This window comes from Leptodactylus fuscus, chromosome 3 (assembly GCF_031893055.1).
Source record: "Leptodactylus fuscus isolate aLepFus1 chromosome 3, aLepFus1.hap2, whole genome shotgun sequence".
NCBI classification, from domain to species: Eukaryota; Metazoa; Chordata; class Amphibia; order Anura; family Leptodactylidae; genus Leptodactylus; species Leptodactylus fuscus.
Window position 1 is genome coordinate 135,462,280 of NC_134267.1, and position 20,893 is coordinate 135,483,172.

Sequence of the window (20,893 nt, forward strand, 5' to 3'; positions counted from 1 at the left end):
GGCAGTTTTTCATCTGAGAAAAGAAAAGCCAGAAACTGTATCACAGAAACCACTATGTGACTGTTCCTCCAACCCATGACTAATATATAAAAAAACAGAAGTTTTCAATTTAATAGGTACTAGGTTAGATCTTAAATGTACAGTAAAATACAGGTAACCTGTCAAGTCCTCCTTGATACTCTAGGAAACGAGGAAATGATTGTGGCCTGGAAAGAGGTTAGGGAAAATTATGGACCATCACACCTTGTTTCTAAACACATGCCTCTATGGAGTCGTTCAGAATTCCCCCTAGGGTAACTCAGATGAAGGATTGATAAGTTGGAGACAGAAGGGAATCTCGATTTATGCACATCTACTCCATCTAGAGGAGGTCAGACTGTTCACCTTTCAAGAACTGAAAAACAAATACCACATTCCCTCAACTCACTTTTTCAGTATTTCTAAATCATAGACTTCTGTTTACACCGTCTGCAGGAAACCTGAAGGGAAGCAATCACTAACTTGATGGACAGCTTGATTGGTCCGGCTCAGGAGACAACACCCTTTCTTCGCTCAATACCACTATGAAATCAGCCCTGATTTTGGGAAAAAATATTTAGAAGTTGGGCCAAAGTCCTCCAGGAAAAAGGCCTTACTGACAGAAGTTTGAGGGGTGGACAAGGATCACAAAAGCTGTCTCTTTTGAATCTTGGAGGGAGATACATTATCGACTGCTGCACTGAGTTATCATGGCTTGTGATATACCCATGCACCCAAATATACCAAAAGGATTAATGCACTGCCCCAAGCGTGCAATGTTTTTGCTGGTATTATTCCATTCTTACCCCACAAGTTTTCCTATACCTTTAGTGATAGATGAAGCACTACTGGTGGCATTAGGCTGGTTGAAGACAAACTGTCTCTTTCAACGGTGAAAACCAGGTTAGAAGCAAATTCCCAAATGTGTCATGAACTACATATGGACAGGATTGATACAGAATGTTCCAAAGACAGACAAACTAAATCCTTGTTTTAAGGAATGAGGAGATAAAATCCTTGATGTTAACCTTTAGATACATGTCATGGTACCTATTCAAAACTTTGAAAGGCACGTTAGGAAGTCTCAACATCAGCTAACCATACGTTGTAAGATGTACTCTAATGGTGCCCTTATTATACAGCTATCAAGGGAGGCACATGGGGGAGTTTTTCTTGTTGTGTACAGTTCTTTTATCTCCTTTACTTGCTATTTCCTTTCAGATGGTACTCCATAAATTTACATAGGAAATGTTCAAATGATCTTTTGCATGAGCAGACTAACCTGTATATTCTGTAAACTGTACCATTACTCTGATGTAACTGAGCATACATTCATCCATTTGTATTTGTTGACTTATTAAAACATTTTATAAAAAAAAACCCTGAAAAACTGAGCTTCCATACCAGACACAGTCTATGAGTACAGAGATTTTTTTTTTTTTGTACAGTCAGTTCTTGTATTAATTGTTAGCAGGTATGTTCTCGGAAGCAGAATTTAACATGAGAAGATGATAATACAATTGAGATGCTCATGCTGGGTTACATACAGCTCATGTAGATTTCAACAGGTCATATATTGTAATAATTTAAAACATAACATCACTGGAAGGAATGCAAACTGCTGTAATAAAAGCATGATAGGACAGGAGAAAAGCAGAAACTATTGTGCTATTTGATACATTGTTTTGTATTTTAGCAATTTGTATGTCTAGATGATGTCAAGTAGCTAATGATAATACATTTTCTTATATAACAGGGAGGTCCAGGAACCATAGGGAATTCAGGTATGCCTGGTTCACCTGGAGTGCAGGTAATGTTTGCACATGATCATGGATCCAATCATTCTAATTCACTAATACTACTACTAATAATGTAAAGGAAACAGCAAAGCTGTGCTTGGGTTTTTATAAACATTTGATTGGCTTATATATTCAGTGAAACTTCTTGAGTTGACCAACAAAATTTGGAAATGGGTGGCCCTCTCAAAGTGAAGAACAAGTTAAAGTGTTTAATGGATTTAGCAAGCATGTATTTGTCCCCCTAAACAATGATGAATTACCAAAAATCATGAATTTTATGATTCAGCATTTAACACAGTACAAGGTATCACATCAGTATATAATGCAGAACAAGGCCTAGACTGAGACCAATACAGTAGCCATGGTATTGTACACTGGTCACCCCATCCCACATATATAACCATAGCAGGCCTGATCATTCTTGGCATGGTATATTTCAAAAATGGCTTTTCTCTTGTTCTTAGCCATCACTTTAAATCATGGTCCTTAGCATGGCTCTTGTCTCATTCATGGTTCCAAATATGATATCCCTTTAAATCTTGGTCCTCAGCATGGTCCCCCTCCTGGACCCAGTATAGCCACCCCACTCATTCCTTGATTACAAATTCGCCCCAGTCACTGCTAACCTTGATGATACTTGCTGTCTTTTCATAGGCCAAAATCTGAATTTTAAAGGTCACCTGGAAGTTCCCCAAAAATGGCCATTTTGATGTGGGGTATGCATAAAATGTGTCCCATTTCTGAAATTGTTCAGAGACGATTGGCATATATGCCCTGCCCTTAAGTGGTAGATTGCATTCTCTATGACATGGACTCTTTGCTCCAGCGTGATGCTGGCAAATTCTCCATTAACAAGTGATGAGGCATATCACAGAGATGCATCCATATTGATTTCACAGTGTATGTAGATCCAATGTCTAGTCTTTTTTAAAGGGGTTTCCACTGATTAATTTATTTAAAAAATAGGTCTTTGGTTAGATAAGAGAGTAGTCTGCTTATAGAGAGTTAACTTCTAGAAGGCATATTATGTCTTATATTCACATAAAAATGAGCACGCAAGATTGAAAATCTACAACATTCATTTTACCAGAAATAAAATGATAAATAATTGCTCTTTTGACAGATCTGTGAATATTGGGGGACTCTAGCTTATAATTGCATTGGGGTCAGCCAGTTGTACTGTTCATACTTGTATTGTCCACATAAGATCTTTGTGTAGGTAGATGTTGGAGGTGTGTGACTACATAGTTTCACACTGTCTGATACGTACCACCACTTTGACAAATACAATAATGTAGATCTTTTTATTCTTTTTTAATTTAGATTGTGAGCCCCATATAGGGATCACAATGTACATTTATTTTCCTATCAGTATGTCTTTGTAGAATATGAGGAAATCCACGCAAACACGGGGAGAATATACAAACTCCTTGCAGATGTTGTTCCTGGGGGGTTTCAAACCCACAAACCCAGGACTCCAGCGCTGCAAGGCTAAAGTGCTCACCACTGAGCCACCGTGTTGTCCCTAGATCTTTTTATTCTTAACGTTGGATATGCTCCCAGAAGACAACATGATATTTTGACATGTATCTCTATTACGTCAGGAGATCATTTTGACTTGTCTAAACTGTTACATGAATTGGACAGTATGCGTTGGAAAGTCCCTTTTTGTTAAAAGGGATACTTTAAAATAGGTTACTCACAAAATGTCCTGCTTCACGGAAACACTGACAGCAATGATACACTTGTCACATGTCAAATCAATGGCCTGTCCATGAAGTACATGGATATGCTACATCTTCCAATGTAAAACTCTCTCTATCATTGTTCCCATGTTGGCTAGTAGGTGATGGTGTGAAATGGCATGCCACCTCTTACATTATATAATACAGTTAATATAACTTTTCTAATGCCATTTAATAAATAAACCAATTTTTGAAGCCTAACTTCTAATCTTTTGGTGGGTGTTGAATAGTAATGTCTAGACTTCCCTTGCCTATGGGTATAACATATCGCTGGAATAATAAAATTCGTACTATGGGTGCTCTTTTGGCACGACTGTCCCTGATGCTAGTAATAGGCGCTATATGCTAATGCTAATTTGACTGGATGACAAAATAGACATAATCTAATAGCGTTTAGCCCTGCAGATTTCAGTTGGGTGAATGAAATCAGTTCTCATATTTTACATGTTATTTGAGTTAGATCATAGCATGGTGCAATGTAATTTTTGTGAGACATTCCTATTATGTAACTACTAACTCTGAATTATTTGCAGGCTAATGGTGTATTTCCTATGGCATATTATCTCACTCAATGTTTAAAAGATGTTTTTACAAGCTTAAAAGCTAACACTTTCATAACATATTTTAGGGACCTCGTGGGATGCCAGGTTTGAAAGGCAACTCTGGCCGGGACGGTGAAAAGGTTTAGTATTTCTCTTAAATAGTAAAATATAATACAGTATGTCACCATTAACCTACTACCAACATACACTCTGTGAGACTCTATATTTCTTCTTCATCAGGATTGTAACACAAGTTTGTCAGAAATGGCATCATCTTAATCAAATTCAGAATTTTTCACATTATTTTAGACAAGATAAGTTTAAGTAAAGTTATATAGTCAGAGTATTCTCCTCGTCTGGAAAAAAGCAAAGTTTTTTTTCCAGCACATTACTTGTAAAACAAATTTGTGTATCCTCAAGTGTTTTCCCTAAATCAAGAACATTTTCTACTTCATCTTTCACATCTCTCAGCTGCCAGAACTAAATAATGATCCAGATGTAGTCGGTTACAACATATGGGGATGAATACCAGCAGGTGAAAAAAGAAACTCTTCCCCAGCAAAAGATATACTGCTCTAGACCTCCAACTAGGTTTCATATGTGGCAATGCAAAGAATTGTGGAAAGGGTCCCCTTTAGGCAACATGTGCAAGAAATGTGAAAGATGTAACATAATATTCCATCATAGCCCATAGCCAAAGCATTACATTGCATGCATCTACAAACATGGCTAAGGGAAACTGTTCTGAATTGGCTGAGCAACTTTGGTCAATAAACGGTACTTTTTACTACATCAGCCAAACTGACCAAACACATACATGCAGAGATTTTATCAGGATATTCAATTTTTTCTTTAATTTTTTTTTTAAGTAAAAGTTTCTCACCCAGAGAATTAATGGCAGATCATTGTTGTCTCCTTTACAAGTCAGTGCAAGTGATCCCGTTTGCCTGACCAGTTTTCTGTCTGATGCCACAGGTTGCCTCTAAATCCTACTGTACACTTTAGGATTATGTGCCTATAATGGATGTCCAGCATGTGGTATAAACAATATAAATCCTATATACATAACCCATAGTACTTAGGCCACATGCACGGATTCATGTATGCATGCACGGATTCATAAGAAAACGGAACAACGACATATGGGTGCCCTCAACAGACCCAAACCATTTCAATCAATAAGCCCAGACTGCAAATCACACAGGAATAGGAGCTATCCTGAGTGTTACCTCTAGGCTCATGGCTTCCACATACATTTTTTTTTTTTTTCTTATTTTTTTTTTCTTATGGTAGAGTTGGAAGGGACCTCAAGGGCCATCGGGTCCAACCCCCTGCAAGTGCAGGTTTTCCTAAATCATCCCAGCTATATGTTTATCCAGATTCCGCTTGAAGATTTCCATTGATGGAGCGCCCACCACCTCCCGTGGCAGCCTATTCCACTCTCTCACTACCCTCACTGTCAGAAAGTTTTTCCTAATGTCTAATCTGTATCTCTTTCCCTTTAGTTTCATCCCATTGCTTCTTGTACTTCCTTGTGCTAATGAGAATAGGGGAGATCCCTCTGCACTGTGACTACCTTTCAGATATTTGTAGACTGCTATTAAATCTCCCCTCAGCCTTCTCTTCTGCAAACTAAACAATCCCAGTTCTTTTAGCCGCTCCTCATAGGACATGGTTTGCAGACCTTCCACCATTTTGGTTGCTCTTCTCTGGACTTGCTCCAATATATCGATGTCTTTCTTGAATTGAGGCGCCCAGAACTGTACACAGTATTCCAGGTGTGGTCTGACCAGGGAAGAGTACAGCGGAATAATGACCTCTCTTGATCTAGATTCAATGCTTGTCTTAATACATCCCAGAATTTTATTAGCCTTTTTTGCAGCAGCACCGCACTGTTGGCTCATGTTGAATTTGTGATCTACTATTATGCCCAAGTCCTTTTCCCCTATGCTATCACTTAGTTCTATTCCTCCCATACTATATATGTTTTTTACATTTCTGTTACCCAGATGTAGAACTTTGCATTTGTCCCTGTTAAATACCATTTTGTTCGCCTCAGCCCATTGTTCCAGTGTGTCCAAGTCCTTTTGAATATACTCTCTCTCCTCTCTAGTGTTGGCTATTCCTCCTATCTTCGTATCATCTGCAAATTTTATGAGTTCCCCAATAATTCCATTGTCCAGATCATTTATAAAGATATTAAAAAGTACTGGGCCCAGAACAGAGCCCTGCGGCACCCCGCTTTTGACTTTCTTCCAGTTCGATGTGTAGCCATTTAGTATTACTCGTTGTGCCCGATCATTAAGCCAGTTGTGAATCCACCTAACTGATTTTTTGTCAAAGCCATACTTAATCATTTTTTCAATAAGAAGGTTATGTGATACTTTATCAAATGCCTTACTGAAGTCAAGATATACTATGTCCACGGCATTCCCTTGGTCCAACCATTCAGTGATTTTGTTGTAGAAGGAAATCAGGTTAGTCTGACAAGATTTATTGGTCCTAAAGCCGTGCTGGCTCTGGTTAATTAATGCCTTCCCATCCAAGTACCGAAGTAAATGTTCCTTGACAATTTGCTCAAAGATTTTTCCTGCTATCGAGGTCAGACTTACCGGCCTGTAATTTCCTGGATCGTCCCTTTTCCCCTTTTTGTAGATGGGGACAACATTTGCCCTTTTCCAATCTAAAGGGACCACTCCTGTTTCCCATGACTTACTGAAGATTATAGCAAGGGGTTCTGTTATTTCCTCTGCTATCTCTTTCAGGACTCTAGGGTGTAAATCATCTGGTCCTGGGGACTTGGTTTCCTGTAACTTGGCTAAGTGCTCTCTTACCAGACCTTTGCTTATAGTCAGCTTGGAGTCCTCCTTCCCCTCATCTCCATCACCATTAATGTCGATATTTCCATTAGTTTCTTGGGAGAAGACGGATACAAAATATGAATTTAGTAGCTCCACCTGCTGTTCCACCATGTTAACTGTTTCTCCTTTGTCATTCTTCAGGACTCCAATGGTCTCCTTCACTTTTCTTTTGCTTTTAACATATCCCGAAAATCCTTTTACCTTACTCTTTGCCTCTTTTGCAAGCTTCAATTCGTGTTCAGCCTTAGCTCCTTTGATGCTTGTCTTGCAGAGTCTGCAGACTGCTGTGTACTCTTCCTTAGGTATAGTTCCCATCTTCCACTTTTTGTATGTTTCCTTTTTCCTTTTTAGCAGGTTATGTAAGGTAATAATAATACACACGATAATAGACACTTGTGAAAAGCATGGATCAGTATGCTAGCCATTACGTACGTGTATAGTACACTTACAAAGCACACAGTCATGTGCATGGAGCCTTACAGTCGATTTCATTTTGCAAATTGTACCGTGTATTATTCATGATTCTCTTTTTTTTTTATAGGGTGAACGTGGAAGTCCTGGTTTTTCAGGACAGCATGGACAGCCAGGTTTAAAGGTTAGAACATAAAAATTTCTCTTCTTAAAGGAAAACTGTCACCAGTTTTGGAGGCCATTATCTACCAACATGTTCTTATGTCCATTCCAGTCTGCGGCTCCATTCAGCAGTTTTTTTTAAGTTTTACTCTGCTTAATTTAGGAAACAATAAGAAGCATTTTTCATTGAGTTTTGCTTTGTTTTTCTCTGCGGTTTTTCTTCCCTTATTAGGGAAAATCGGAGCATTTCCACGGGTAAAACTGACATCTGTTTTTGAAGGCGCAGCTTTTCAGCAGCATTTTTTTCTTCAATGTGTGGATGAGATTAGCCCAGGGGTCCTCAAACTGCGGCCCGTGGGCCACATGCGGCCTGCCAAGCACTTCTGTCTGGCCCGGCCGACAACGCCGGCAGGCGTGCATTTATAATGAAGCTCCTGGGGAGCTCGGGCCAGGCCATGGAGCGCACTTCACTTTACCTATTGGAGGGCACCGCTCCCGATGTCTGTGCAACCTGCTCTGCCTCCGGCCCACTGTTTAAAAAGTTTGAGGACCCCTGGATTAGCCACTCTCATTCACTTTGATGGTACTCTTAAGTGCAACTTTTTTTTCTACTGCATTTCTGCAATAGACAAAATGCTGCATTTCCACAACGTGGGGCCTTAGCCTAGCTTAGTTTATATAGTATATATACAGTCGTACTGTTTCTGATTTAGAAATAGCGTTTACACTGTTTAATGGAGTGAATTCTGGTAAGGGGATACTTTAGTTAGAATAATACCAAAGATGTTTCATTTGTTTCCAACTGATTTAAATCTCATGTATTAACCTAGGGTGAGAGAGGACAAAAAGGAGAAAAGGGGAATGGTGGAGTAGATGGAAAAAAGGTAAATATTATTTTGTAATGCACTTTTATAATTTAGTGTAATAAATTATTCTTTTCGGTTATTTGAGTAACATCTGCTAGGTTTCATTTCATTCACATGGTCATATTATGCTTCATATGGAATCAGAGGGAATAAAAAGTCTGAATCATTCCGTCTTATGCCATATCTTGCATTATGGGAGAGTGCAAGGCCATACTGAGACACCATACTGATACAACAGAACTTCTAGTATCTATAGTATGTCCCTGCATTATCCATTCATTTAAATGTACAAAAAGGTGATGTTCTGATTTGATTTAAGTTTGTAAATCATACCATTAAGAAAAGATTCATGCTCTTGCTCTTCAGTGATTTCACTTTGGACGCCAAATACCACCGGCAATAGACAGGTGGTTTCTGTAGGTTCATGACAGCCATGATTATATATCAACAGGAATTAATCTAATTTATCCCACACTAACTGCATATCATCAGGAGTGCGGATGGTGATTTGACAACCTTCATACATTGTCACTAGTCCAAATGGGTAGAGCCATCTGACTGGTATCTTCTTTGAGTGAAGGACATTAGTGAGTGGTTTCAGTAAGCAACATTTCGCTAGTGCACCAGCAGCAAATCTTGAAATAAATAAATGTTAGTACCTTTACAAATTATATCTTCTGCCTTTCTTGCAGCCTGTAAATTAATTTATTAGGCCACAAGTAATATCATGGGGCATCAATGTTGGCAGATTAGGGGCTAAATGCCCTATGGACCCTTTCAACAGTCAGTCCATTAAGCGTAGTCCTCTGCTACCAAAACAAGCAAAAATCTAGAAGGGCTTCAGGAGTCACTGATTCTGGAAGGCCTATAATGTTCACATATTTTTTTTTTCTCCTACTTCATTTCTCCCTGTTCTCCAAATGAAGATACAAGTGGTTTGGGTGAATGTGATGGTCTGCGAGTTCTGCAAAGAAGCAGCATGAGTGGTAATGGATCCCTATTAGAGATGAGCGAACACTAAAATGTTCTGGGTTCGAAATCCGATTCGAACAGCTGCACACTAGAGATGAGCGAACACTAAAATGTTCGAGGTTCGAAATTCGATTCGAACAGCCGCTCACTGTTCGAGTGTTCGAATGGGTTTCGAACCCCATTATAGTCTATGGGGAACATAAACTCGTTAAGGGGGAAACCCAAATTCGTGTCTGGAGGGTCACCAAGTCCACTATGACACCCCAGGAAATGATACCAACACCCTGGAATGACACTGGGACAGCAGGGGAAGCATGTCTGGGGGCATAAAAGTCACTTTATTTCATGGAAATCCCTGTCAGTTTGCGATTTTCGCAAGCTAACTTTTCCCCATAGAAATGCATTGGCCAGTGCTGATTGGCCAGAGTACGGAACTCGACCAATCAGCGCTGGCTCTGCTGGAGGAGGCGGAGTCTAAGATCGCTCCACACCAGTCTCCATTCAGGTCCGACCTTAGACTCCGCCTCCTCCGGCAGAGCCAGCGCTGATTGGCCGAAGGCTGGCCAATGCATTCCTATGCGAATGCAGAGACTTAGCAGTGCTGAGTCAGTTTTGCTCAACTACACATCTGATGCACACTCGGCACTGCTACATCAGATGTAGCAATCTGATGTAGCAGAGCCGAGGGTGCACTAGAACCCCTGTGCAAACTCAGTTCACGCTAATAGAATGCATTGGCCAGCGCTGATTGGCCAATGCATTCTATTAGCCCGATGAAGTAGAGCTGAATGTGTGTGCTAAGCACACTCATTCAGCACTGCTTCATCACGCCAATACAATGCATTAGCCAGTGCTGATTGGCCAGAGTACGGAATTCGGCCAATCAGCGCTGGCCAATGCATTCTATTAGCCCGATGAAGTAGAGCTGAATGTGTGTGCTAAGCACACACATTCAGCACTGCTTCATCACGCCAATACAATGCATTAGCCAGTGCTGATTGGCCAGAGTACGGAATTCGGCCAATCAGCGCTGGCCAATGCATTCTATTAGCCCGATGAAGTAGAGCTGAATGTGTGTGCTAAGCACACACATTCAGCACTGCTTCATCACGCCAATACAATGCATTAGCCAGTGCTGATTGGCCAGAGTACGGAATTCGGCCAATCAGCGCTGGCCAATGCATTCTATTAGCCCGATGAAGTAGAGCTGAATGTGTGTGCTAAGCACACACATTCAGCACTGCTTCATCACGCCAATACAATGCATTAGCCAGTGCTGATTGGCCAGAGTACGGAATTCGGCCAATCAGCGTTGGCTCTGCTGGAGGAGGCGGAGTCTAAGGTCGGACCTGAATGGAGACTGGTGTGGAGCGATCTTAGACTCCGCCTCCTCCAGCAGAGCCAGCGCTGATTGGCCGAATTCCGTACTCTGGCCAATCAGCGCTGGCCAATGCATTCTATTAGCCCGATGAAGTAGAGCTGAATGTGTGTGCTAAGCACACACATTCAGCACTGCTTCATCACGCCAATACAATGCATTAGCCAGTGCTGATTGGCCAGAGTACGGAATTCGGCCAATCAGCGCTGGCCAATGCATTCTATTAGCCCGATGAAGCAGAGCTGAATGTGTGTGCTAAGCACACACATTCAGCACTGCTTCATCACGCCAATACAATGCATTAGCCAGTGCTGATTGGCCAGAGTACGGAATTCGGCCAATCAGCGCTGGCCAATGCATTCTATTAGCCCGATGAAGTAGAGCTGAATGTGTGTGCTAAGCACACACATTCAGCACTGCTTCATCACGCCAATACAATGCATTAGCCAGTGCTGATTGGCCAGAGTACGGAATTCGGCCAATCAGCGCTGGCCAATGCATTCTATTAGCCCGATGAAGTAGAGCTGAATGTGTGTGCTAAGCACACACATTCAGCACTGCTTCATCACGCCAATACAATGCATTAGCCAGTGCTGATTGGCCAGAGTACGGAATTCGGCCAATCAGCGCTGGCTCTGCTGGAGGAGGCGGAGTCTAAGATCGCTCCACACCAGTCTCCATTCAGGTCCGACCTTAGACTCCGCCTCCTCCAGCAGAGCCAGCGCTGATTGGCCGAATTCCGTACTCTGGCCAATCAGCACTGGCTAATGCATTGTATTGGCGTGATGAAGCAGTGCTGAATGTGTGTGCGCTTGAACCCTTGTGCAGCCTCGGCTCTGCTACATCAGAGCCGAGGGTGCGCTTGAACCCTTGTGCACACTCTGCTTCATCAAGCTAATAGAATGCATTGGCCAGCACTGATTGGCCAGAGTACGGAATTCGGCCAATCAGCGCTGGCCAATGCATCCCTATGGGAAAAAGTTTATCTCACAAAAATCACAATTACACACCCGATAGAGCCCCAAAAAGTTATTTTTAATAACATTCCCCCCTAAATAAAGGTTATCCCTAGCTATGCCTGCCTGTACAGCTATCCCTGTCTCATAGTCACAAAGTTCACATTCTCATATGACCTAAAATCCACTATTCGTCTAAAATGGAGGTCACCTGATTTCGGCAGCCAATGACTTTTTCCAATTTTTTTCAATGCCCCCGGTGTCGCAGTTCCTGTCCCACCTCCCCTGCGCTGTTATTGGTGCAAAAAAGGCGCCAGGGAAGGTGGGAGGGGAATCGAATTTTGGCGCACTTTACCACGCGGTGTTCGATTCGATTCGAACATAGCGAACACCCTGATATCCGATCGAACATGTGTTCGATAGAACACTGTTCGCTCATCTCTACTGCACACCATTCGACTGTTCGAACGGGTTTCGAACCCCATTATAGTCTATGGGGGAAAATGCTCGTTTCAGGGGTACGAAACATTCGATCAAATTCTACTTACCAAGTCCATGAGTGAGGGTCGGGCTGGATTCTTCTCGCTGCGCAGCGTCCCCGCGTCCTCTTCCGGCCTTGAATTCACTCTGCTAGGCATCGGGCCTGGGCAGAGCCGACTGTGCATGCCCGCACTACAAGCGGACATGCGTAGTCGGGTCTGCCCAGGCCCGATGCCTAGCAGAGTGAATTCAGAGTCGGAAGAGGACGCGGGGACGCTGCGCAGGGAGAAGACTTCTAAAGGTAAGAGAAGAACCAGCGTTGATTGGCAATGTATAGCATTCTGCCAATCAATGCTGGTTCTGCATTGAATCTTAACTTCGAACAGCTAGTAGTACTCGCTGGAGTACAAGTATTTCGAATACCGTAGTATTCGATCGAATACCTACTCGATCAAGTACTACTCGCTCATCTCTAATCCCTATGTCTCCTCCAGTCTCCACAACTCTCTGACCAAAATGCTTAACATTCATACTTGTATCTCTCATTTTTTTCATGAGGGGAGATTTATGTGCTTTATGTAGTATCCTTTTGAAAAAAGCTCTCAACAGAGGAATGGAGTCTCTGGGTATGTCTAATGGACCATAGGAGCACTCATTGTCTGAGTCTTCATCCTACTGTGTCTCATAAGTTTCCACTGGTGCCATCTTAGGTCATCTGGCTTGAGAAGCAAGCTTCTTCTTGACGTATTTATCAGATAGAGTTGATTTCTAGCACAAATATTACAAGATTGGGGTCTTATAATAATTCAGGTGCATCTTGCAGGGGATTAAGACAGGTTTAGGAAATGGCAGTTTTTCATTGGGGGAGTCTGCATGGGAACCCCCAAATGGAATACCAAATGTATTGACAAGCGGTGAGCAATGAAAGCACAGACCCGATAGACTATAATGGGGTCTGTGTGTTTTTCGCGGGGTGTCCGCACTGAACATGTGGAGAGGAAAGTACTTCATGAACTACTTTCCTCTCCGCATGAGTCATGCGGAGAGCATGCAGAAAACACACAGACATCATTATAGTCTATGGGGTCGGTGTGCTTTCATAAGCTCACTGCTTGTCAATGTATTGGGTATTCCTTTAGGGGGGGTTCCCATGCAGACTTCCAGAATGGAATACCGAACACAGATGTGAACCAGGCCTTAATTAATTATCTCCAATATGTTTACTTGACAAATTGTTACAATTATGGCAATATGAAATGTGTGTACTTTTATGGTTTGCTGTTCAAAATAAATAAAATTATTCGTTTTAAGGAAATTATTTTTTAAATTAAGGGACCCATAATTTAATTTTCAAAACATTTTTATGCCACATGTATAGCAAAAGAAGAATGACATAATGAAAAAAGTTGCCATGGAATTTTTCACTAATAATGTTTACATGATGATGGTCATGGTGCATTTATCATGACATAAAAAGTGGTACTATGATAGTAGTTTGGTTGTAAAGCGAAGTCCTCAGAACTTTTGTTCCATGTGCCTTCCCTTTAGGGAGCCTTCACACGGAGTAAACACGCGTGTATTTTTACAAAATGCGTGTGTAAAAATACACGTGTAAAAATAAGTCTCCCATTGACTTCAATGACATTGTACAGGCGTATTTTTACACATGTAAAAAATATCATTGAAGTCAATGGGAGTCTATTTTGCAAACATACACGCGCGTTTACTCCGTGTGACACTGGCAAAACACAAAACACAAGCAAGTCTTGGTTTCTACAGTTTTCATCTAAATATATTTAATTATGCAGAAATATAAATAATATTTTATAAAATCAGGAATTCTTCTTGTTAGAAACTTGTGATTCTCTTTAAATTATCATACCAATTTATTTTACTTCAATGTTAAATGTGGATACCATTTTCTATTAAACATTTACCATTTAGGGAGCTAAAGGAGACAAAGGAAGTAGTGGGACAGTGGGAAAGCCTGGAAGACCTGTAAGTAATTTTTTGAGGATAAAATTTTAAAATATCTTTACAGAACTACAAATTGCATCAGTATGATTTTGATAACTCAGTTTTGCAACCAAACAGGGAGAGCCAGGAGTACATGGAAAAGATGGTATATCAGGATATCCTGGAGAAAAGGTACGTTTCCGTGAAGTCTTTCACGGAAGTGAACAAGTCAGAACTGGAAGCTTACAGTATTGAGGAACATTGTAAGCTTTTGTTTCCAGCGACGCCTTTATCTTCATCTAGAACGCCTCTCCCCGTGTCTTCTTCCGACCAGGGGTTAAAACGTCTAGGCATGTGCAGTCAGCTCTTCCATTGGGCCTCGGGTAGAGCCGACTGCGCATGCCCGCAGCCAATTTCTTGTGGCTGCTTACACAGTTAGCTGATGTTTATTGTTCTTGTACTGAAGTGTGTGAAAAGGTATTTTTATTTAGATAGGCATACACAAAAACTTGTTGCAGCACAAAAACGGTAGCATGAAACAGCAACTTAATTAGTAAATATCATTACACCTTCCTGTTTTTTATTTTTGTTTTTGACTCTCCGCCTTCCAAACTCCATAACTTTTTTTATTTTTTAAAAGCGGTTGTTTTTATGAGAGTTTAATGTTTGGGGGACAAATCATACTTTGTAATGGTACCATTTATTATTCTGGACAATGTACTGGTAAAATGGAAAAAAATTCAGGATGGGGTGGATTTGGAGAAAACTTGTTTATGTGACTTTCTTATGAGCTTTGTTTTTTCAGCATTCATTGTGCTACCAAAATGACATGTATTGTCACTTGTATGCTATGGGCTGGTATATGTGCTTTACTTTGAAACACCTTTTGTACAAAGTCAACTCAGACTAACTCAGCGAGTCTACGTAGATAATTCATTTATTTTCAGTTATCCTAATAATAATGACAAGTAATGATATTACGTTTCTTGTATTTAAAGGGAGAAGAAGGAAAACCAGGCCCACCAGGAATGGAAGGTCAACGAGGACTATCTGTAAATATAACAAACCATCATTCTAATTATTAAGGGTATCTGCAGTGTCTCTACAATAGCAGAGACATTGGCGTGAATAAAAAGGTGGTCAGGAGTCAAAAGACCCTCAGAACTGTTTGGTATTCTACATATTCTAGTTTTTATTCCCCTCTTCAGGTCAGGGGAGCAGTATTTGTGACGAAGGGCACCATGGTGTCCGTTGTAGCCAATCTGTATTGCCAGGCACAGACACATGGTAGAAGTTACTACAACAATTTTCATAAAGTATACTTTTCAATCTTAGGGCTGGACAAATATTTCAGCGTCTTTGACCTATAACTTCTATAATGCAGGGTCTTAATGCTGAATTTTGAAGACTTTTGTTCTTTATTATATCTGCCTTCCATCTAATTTTGTCTGATACTACAGCCCTTTGGGACCCTCACTCATCCCAAGTATGAAAGGGCTAAAGTACTGATTTAGAGTTTTTTCATGTTACAAACTGAACTTCACTAGTATATGCTATAAGCGTGTGATTGGTAGGGGTCAATCTGGAAATTAACCTAGAATTTTTGTGTGTTCTTAATTTTATAATCAGGGAATACCAGGGATTCCTGGAAATGATGGCGCCAGTGGTTTAAAGGTATGGCGTTACATTGCTTTTTATTTATATTTTATATTTTTAGATGATAAACTCTAAAGTACACAGTGTGTATATATGTAATATACCACTAAAGATTGATAAAATAAACTTTATATTTATGTTATTTTCTGATATGCTGTAACATCTCAGCATCTTACATTTTTTATTTCTTTTTTTTGCTACACAGGGTGAAGCAGGACCTTCTGGGGAGCCTGGTGTTAGAGGGCCTCCTGGGATTCCAGTATGTGTATAAAATGATACACTTGACATAACACACATTTGGATATGTTTAGAACAAGATATATTATATCATCATCCAGAAGTACGCTGACAGTTTAGCTTCACAGTATATAAAAATATATAAAATATAAATAATAGACTGGCTACATGCTATATGACTTTATATCATCTCTTTACTTTGATCTTCAGATGGATATGTTTATTCCATGCACGTTTGCATTTCCTTAATGCTGATTTTATAATTTGATCTCTGATATAATATAATACAGTACTTAGAGTAGAATAGTGACTGTATGTGTAACACTGACATGCATCCTATTAGGCCCTTCCCTTATTAGGATCTAATAGTATTTCAAAGATGGCATAATTTGTGACCTTCATTAGGCCCCTGACTGCTAATGAAACCCATTGAAACCCTGTGATCACTTAATGTTGCACAAATATGGTAACAAAAGGAACCTCTTTCTCTGACTAATCATTTAGATGCTGCAGTCTCTATTGACAGTCATCGAAGGGGTGAAATGGCAAAGACATGATGTTGACTGTTATTTATAATGGATACCCTCTATTGATGTAGAAACCTCTCCTACACTTGTACGCTTTTCACCTGCACAGAACATACAATGTGAAATTTAGCAGGCATTAAGTTAGGCTTTGTGCAAAAAATTGTGACTTTTTTCTCTTTTATGTTGCCCTTTCCTGAAAGGAACATGCCAAGGGGATGTAGTGGGGGACAAGTCATCAGATTGGTCATTTATGCCAGTTTACAGGCCTAAATGATGCCATAAACGTACACCAGCTATGAAATGGCATAGATTTCAGTACAGTTGTACTATCATAAAGTACATTAAAAAGGCCTTTACAGTTTTCTTCTGATAGGTCTCCTCCTATTAAGTGACAATTAATCACATGCCTGGCAGTTCTGAAACTTCTCTCCAGGGCTGACATTGTCAATGTTAACTTCATCTACTACAGGATGTTTGCATTGTTGGGTAGCATATGCTTTCCTTCTGTATTCCCTTGATATTCTTATTCTAATACCTTAATTCAGATATCTCTAACTACAGTAGTTTATAACATGTTTAACAGCTTTAGATATTGTTGGATGGGAAATAGTAGGTTGAAATAGAAATAAGAACCACATTAACTCCAGATGGAGCAAGACTTTGGGAATTCCCTTTTGGAAAATTTGACTTTGGAATAACTGATTTCTATTCCAAATTTTTCTTGGAAATAAGAGTCTCTGAAGGCGAAAAACCAACACTCTAATAGATATCTTAATAATGCTGCTCTGGGAAATCCATTAGACACAATCTAAAAATACATAGAAAAAAGTGACATGTTCACATGTATATGTGGACAGTATATGAAACATAGGCAGATTTTGTAACTTCATCTAAATCAGGTTGATTTGCAAACTACTAAAATTGGCATTTCCAGAATTTTCTATATTGCAATATAGTATACTGCAATATTTGTTATATAGTACCTATATATGTCAGTGCTTCTGGAGGAAAGTACCTTCAGTTCTCCAAAATATATCCATTTTTATTTCTGTTGAATTGAACAGTATATTTGTAAACCTGCTGTTATCTAAGAATTTTAATACATTTTATTTGTTACACATTAGGGAATAACAGGAGCAGAAGGGTTACCTGGTTCACCTGGAATATCTGGACCTAAGGTAACAATATTCCTGAGATATTGTAAGAAAGTATCTCCTGTAGCCTGTTGGTATTCCTTGATTTAATAACACATTGTTGGTGCATTTTGACATACAATAACATCTTTGTGTCTTTTCAGTCACTTGAAGAACTCAACGACCTCTGCACTTATCTCGTAATCCAAAATGTTATCATAAATGAGTTAAAGGTAGTCCACCACCCTAGTAATTTCTGAATCACTTGTACACTGTTATAGGTTCTGTTAGTGGCATAGTGATCATACCATTTTGTGGCAAGTGCAATCTTTCTCCAAATAAAATTCAGCTTTTAGCTTATATACAAATGGGTATAATAGGGCACCTAAAGTGTGGACATTTCTAGGAGAGCCCCCGATTTTGTCTGTGATTGCCACCTAGCATCACCCCATGACAGCAGACATGGCTCCAAGTGCACTAGACAGCTAATTTGCATATGTATTCAAGGCTGATTTTTTTTTTTTTTTTTTTCTTTTTGTTCGCTATGTCACTACCAGGCCTTAGAACAGCACACATGTACTTTAGAATCAAGTTTGGTGGTAGACTAGTTTTATCATGAAGCAATACTATTTTTGCAGAACATGAACATTGTTTTCCATCTGCCACAGAGGGGATAAAATGTCTTACTGAGCAATACTAGAGATTAAGGTCCAGAAGAATCAAACTATCCAAGCTCTGAAAAAAAGTATATTGCTTCTTTAGGCCGGGGCCCCATGTAGTGTAAAGCTGCAGCAAAACCACAGCGTTTTACAGTCCCTGCAAAGTGGAATACATAGAATACATACATTGCAGAAAAATACGCGGAGTGGAAATGCTGTGATTTCCAAAACCGTTACGTTTTTGTAAATTTCAGCATGTCAATTATACTAATGTAAATATTTGCAATTTCCCTATAGGTATAATTGAAGCAGAAAGTCGACAGAGGAAAACTCGGTGGACATTCTGTGAAAAGCGCTGTGGGAAAAAACTCAATGGGTTTCCCAATGCTTTTTCGCTGAGGCCCGCTACGTGAGATATTTGGATTATGAAATAAGTGCATTGCAAATACTTCAATGCTGTTGACATTTTCTAAATATCTAAAACTATGTTTATGAACTTGCACAAAGCTGTCCATGAAAAAAAGAATATGAATTAGTTTAATTTTCCTTTTTCATATGACTGTAAATGAATATTCTGCTGAAAAAATGTATAAAGAAAACCCATTCATTACAGGGAAACAAAGGCGATCCCGGTATACCAGGAAAAACTGGTTTATTAGGCACAAAGGTATGTAGAACATTGTGAATCCTTTCAAGCTGTGTTTTTAAGTGTAAATATATGTCTTTATTAGAGATGAGTGAATAGTGAAATATTCGAGAATCGATATTCGTTTCGACTACTCGATCAAATATCAAATCCCATTATAGTCTATGGCAGGGGTAGGGAACCTTTGGCTCTCCAGCTGCTGTGAAACTACAACTCCCAGCATGCTCCATTCACTTCCATGGGAGTTCCCAGAACAGCAGAGCCAGTATGCATGCTGGGAGTTGTAGTTTTGCAACAGCTGGAGAGCCGTACGTTCCCTACCCCTGGTCTATGGAGAAAAATGCTCGTTTCAGGGGAAACCACTATTCGACTAAAGGAGAGTCACAAAGTCCACAAGTAGCAGGAAGAGAGTGTTTAGGAGGAGCGCTGTGCAGTTAAAGCGCACAGACCCCATTATAGTCTATGGGGTCTGTGCGATTTAACTGCACAGCGCTTGCAGTTGCGCTGATAAAAAGTAAGCTTCCTCGTAACAGCAAGCTGCTCGCTCTCCCGACTAGCAAAGATGAGCCTGCGGCAAATCAATGCTGGAGACTACCCTGGTCCGATCTTAGACTCCGCCTCCTCACAGACGAGCCTCCGGCAGAACCAACTTTGATTGGCCGAATGCTGTACACTGGCCAATCAACTCTGGTTAATTCATTACTATGAGAAAATGTCAGCTCCCTCATAACAGCAAGCTGCCAAGCTCTCCCAACTAGCAAGGATGAGCCTGCTGCAGAACCAGAGTTGATTTGACTAATGCTATACACTGTATAGCATTCGGCCAATCAATGCTGGTTCTGAATCGAATATTTACTGCGAATAGCTAGTAGTATTTGATCGAGTACGAATATTTCGAATACCATAGTATTCTATCGAATACCTACTCGATCAAATACTACTCACGCATCTCTAGTATTTATGCATTTTTAATAAAAAAGAGTTATTGATTTAATGTCACGAATGAAATTATTAGTATAATTATAATCTTTCACTTACATGCCTATTGGAAAGATAACACCTGAAGCATTCCTATTCTTGAACATACAACTTACCATTTAAATATATATATACTGTATATATATCTATATATATATATATATATATATATATATATATATATATATATTTAAAAGAAACATAGGGAATGGACATTTAAATTTTCTCCACATGGAAGGAACCAATGAATGAAATTCTACAGTCAGTAGTCAAAACTCACACTATGTATCAATGATAGTATGTCATTGGTCAACTCAAATAAGAAAGCACATACATTTGTCTTCTATATAGATGTTTATGAGTAATAGAACAGCTCAAACTATTAGGCCTACTGATATAACGTATATAACTTCAGTATATTTTGGAGTCTCTAAAGCACTAATCCCGTGATGAACATTGATAGAGGATCTAGTCTGCAAGAGCCTATAAGAACCTATAAGAATCTACTTGAGATAACATTGCTAATATAAAAATCAGGGCTAACCCCCCCCAATATGTCTTGCATGTTAACATTTCAGCAGTCAGTGTGCCCGAGTGATGCAAGCGCATCTTGGAAAATTATAGACTTAACCTCTGGCAAACAGTAAGCAAGTGCATACCATCCGACACGTAGATCCCAGGCATGTGCACTAATGACAAAATCACAGAGTCTGAAACTATGAAAAATATCTGATGGCACAAGCACCGGTCCTTTGTTCAATCACTGTATATATGGTCAATAGATTATTTATTATAAAGATACAATTATGACATAAATTATTGACCATATATGTGTGAAATCATAGCTAGAGAAGGAAAAGGTTCCATATAAAGCATGGCTCTAAAATGATAATTAGTAAATTACTGAGGCG

At 39.8% G+C, this 20,893-nt stretch overlaps 1 protein-coding gene across 1 annotated transcript in view; it reads left to right on the forward strand.

Annotated features, from left to right (window-relative positions):
* The window catches only part of COL21A1 (collagen type XXI alpha 1 chain), a 184,393-nt gene that overhangs the window by 131,089 nt on the left and 32,411 nt on the right, over positions 1 to 20,893 (forward strand). The window contains exons 11-21 of the mRNA XM_075268396.1: positions 1,775 to 1,828; positions 4,191 to 4,244; positions 7,507 to 7,560; positions 8,369 to 8,422; positions 14,135 to 14,188; positions 14,285 to 14,338; positions 15,145 to 15,198; positions 15,776 to 15,820; positions 16,008 to 16,061; positions 17,691 to 17,744; positions 18,972 to 19,025. Of these exons, the coding sequence (XP_075124497.1) occupies positions 1,775 to 1,828; positions 4,191 to 4,244; positions 7,507 to 7,560; positions 8,369 to 8,422; positions 14,135 to 14,188; positions 14,285 to 14,338; positions 15,145 to 15,198; positions 15,776 to 15,820; positions 16,008 to 16,061; positions 17,691 to 17,744; positions 18,972 to 19,025 (585 nt within the window). The remainder of the gene's footprint in view (positions 1 to 1,774; positions 1,829 to 4,190; positions 4,245 to 7,506; positions 7,561 to 8,368; positions 8,423 to 14,134; positions 14,189 to 14,284; positions 14,339 to 15,144; positions 15,199 to 15,775; positions 15,821 to 16,007; positions 16,062 to 17,690; positions 17,745 to 18,971; positions 19,026 to 20,893) is intronic.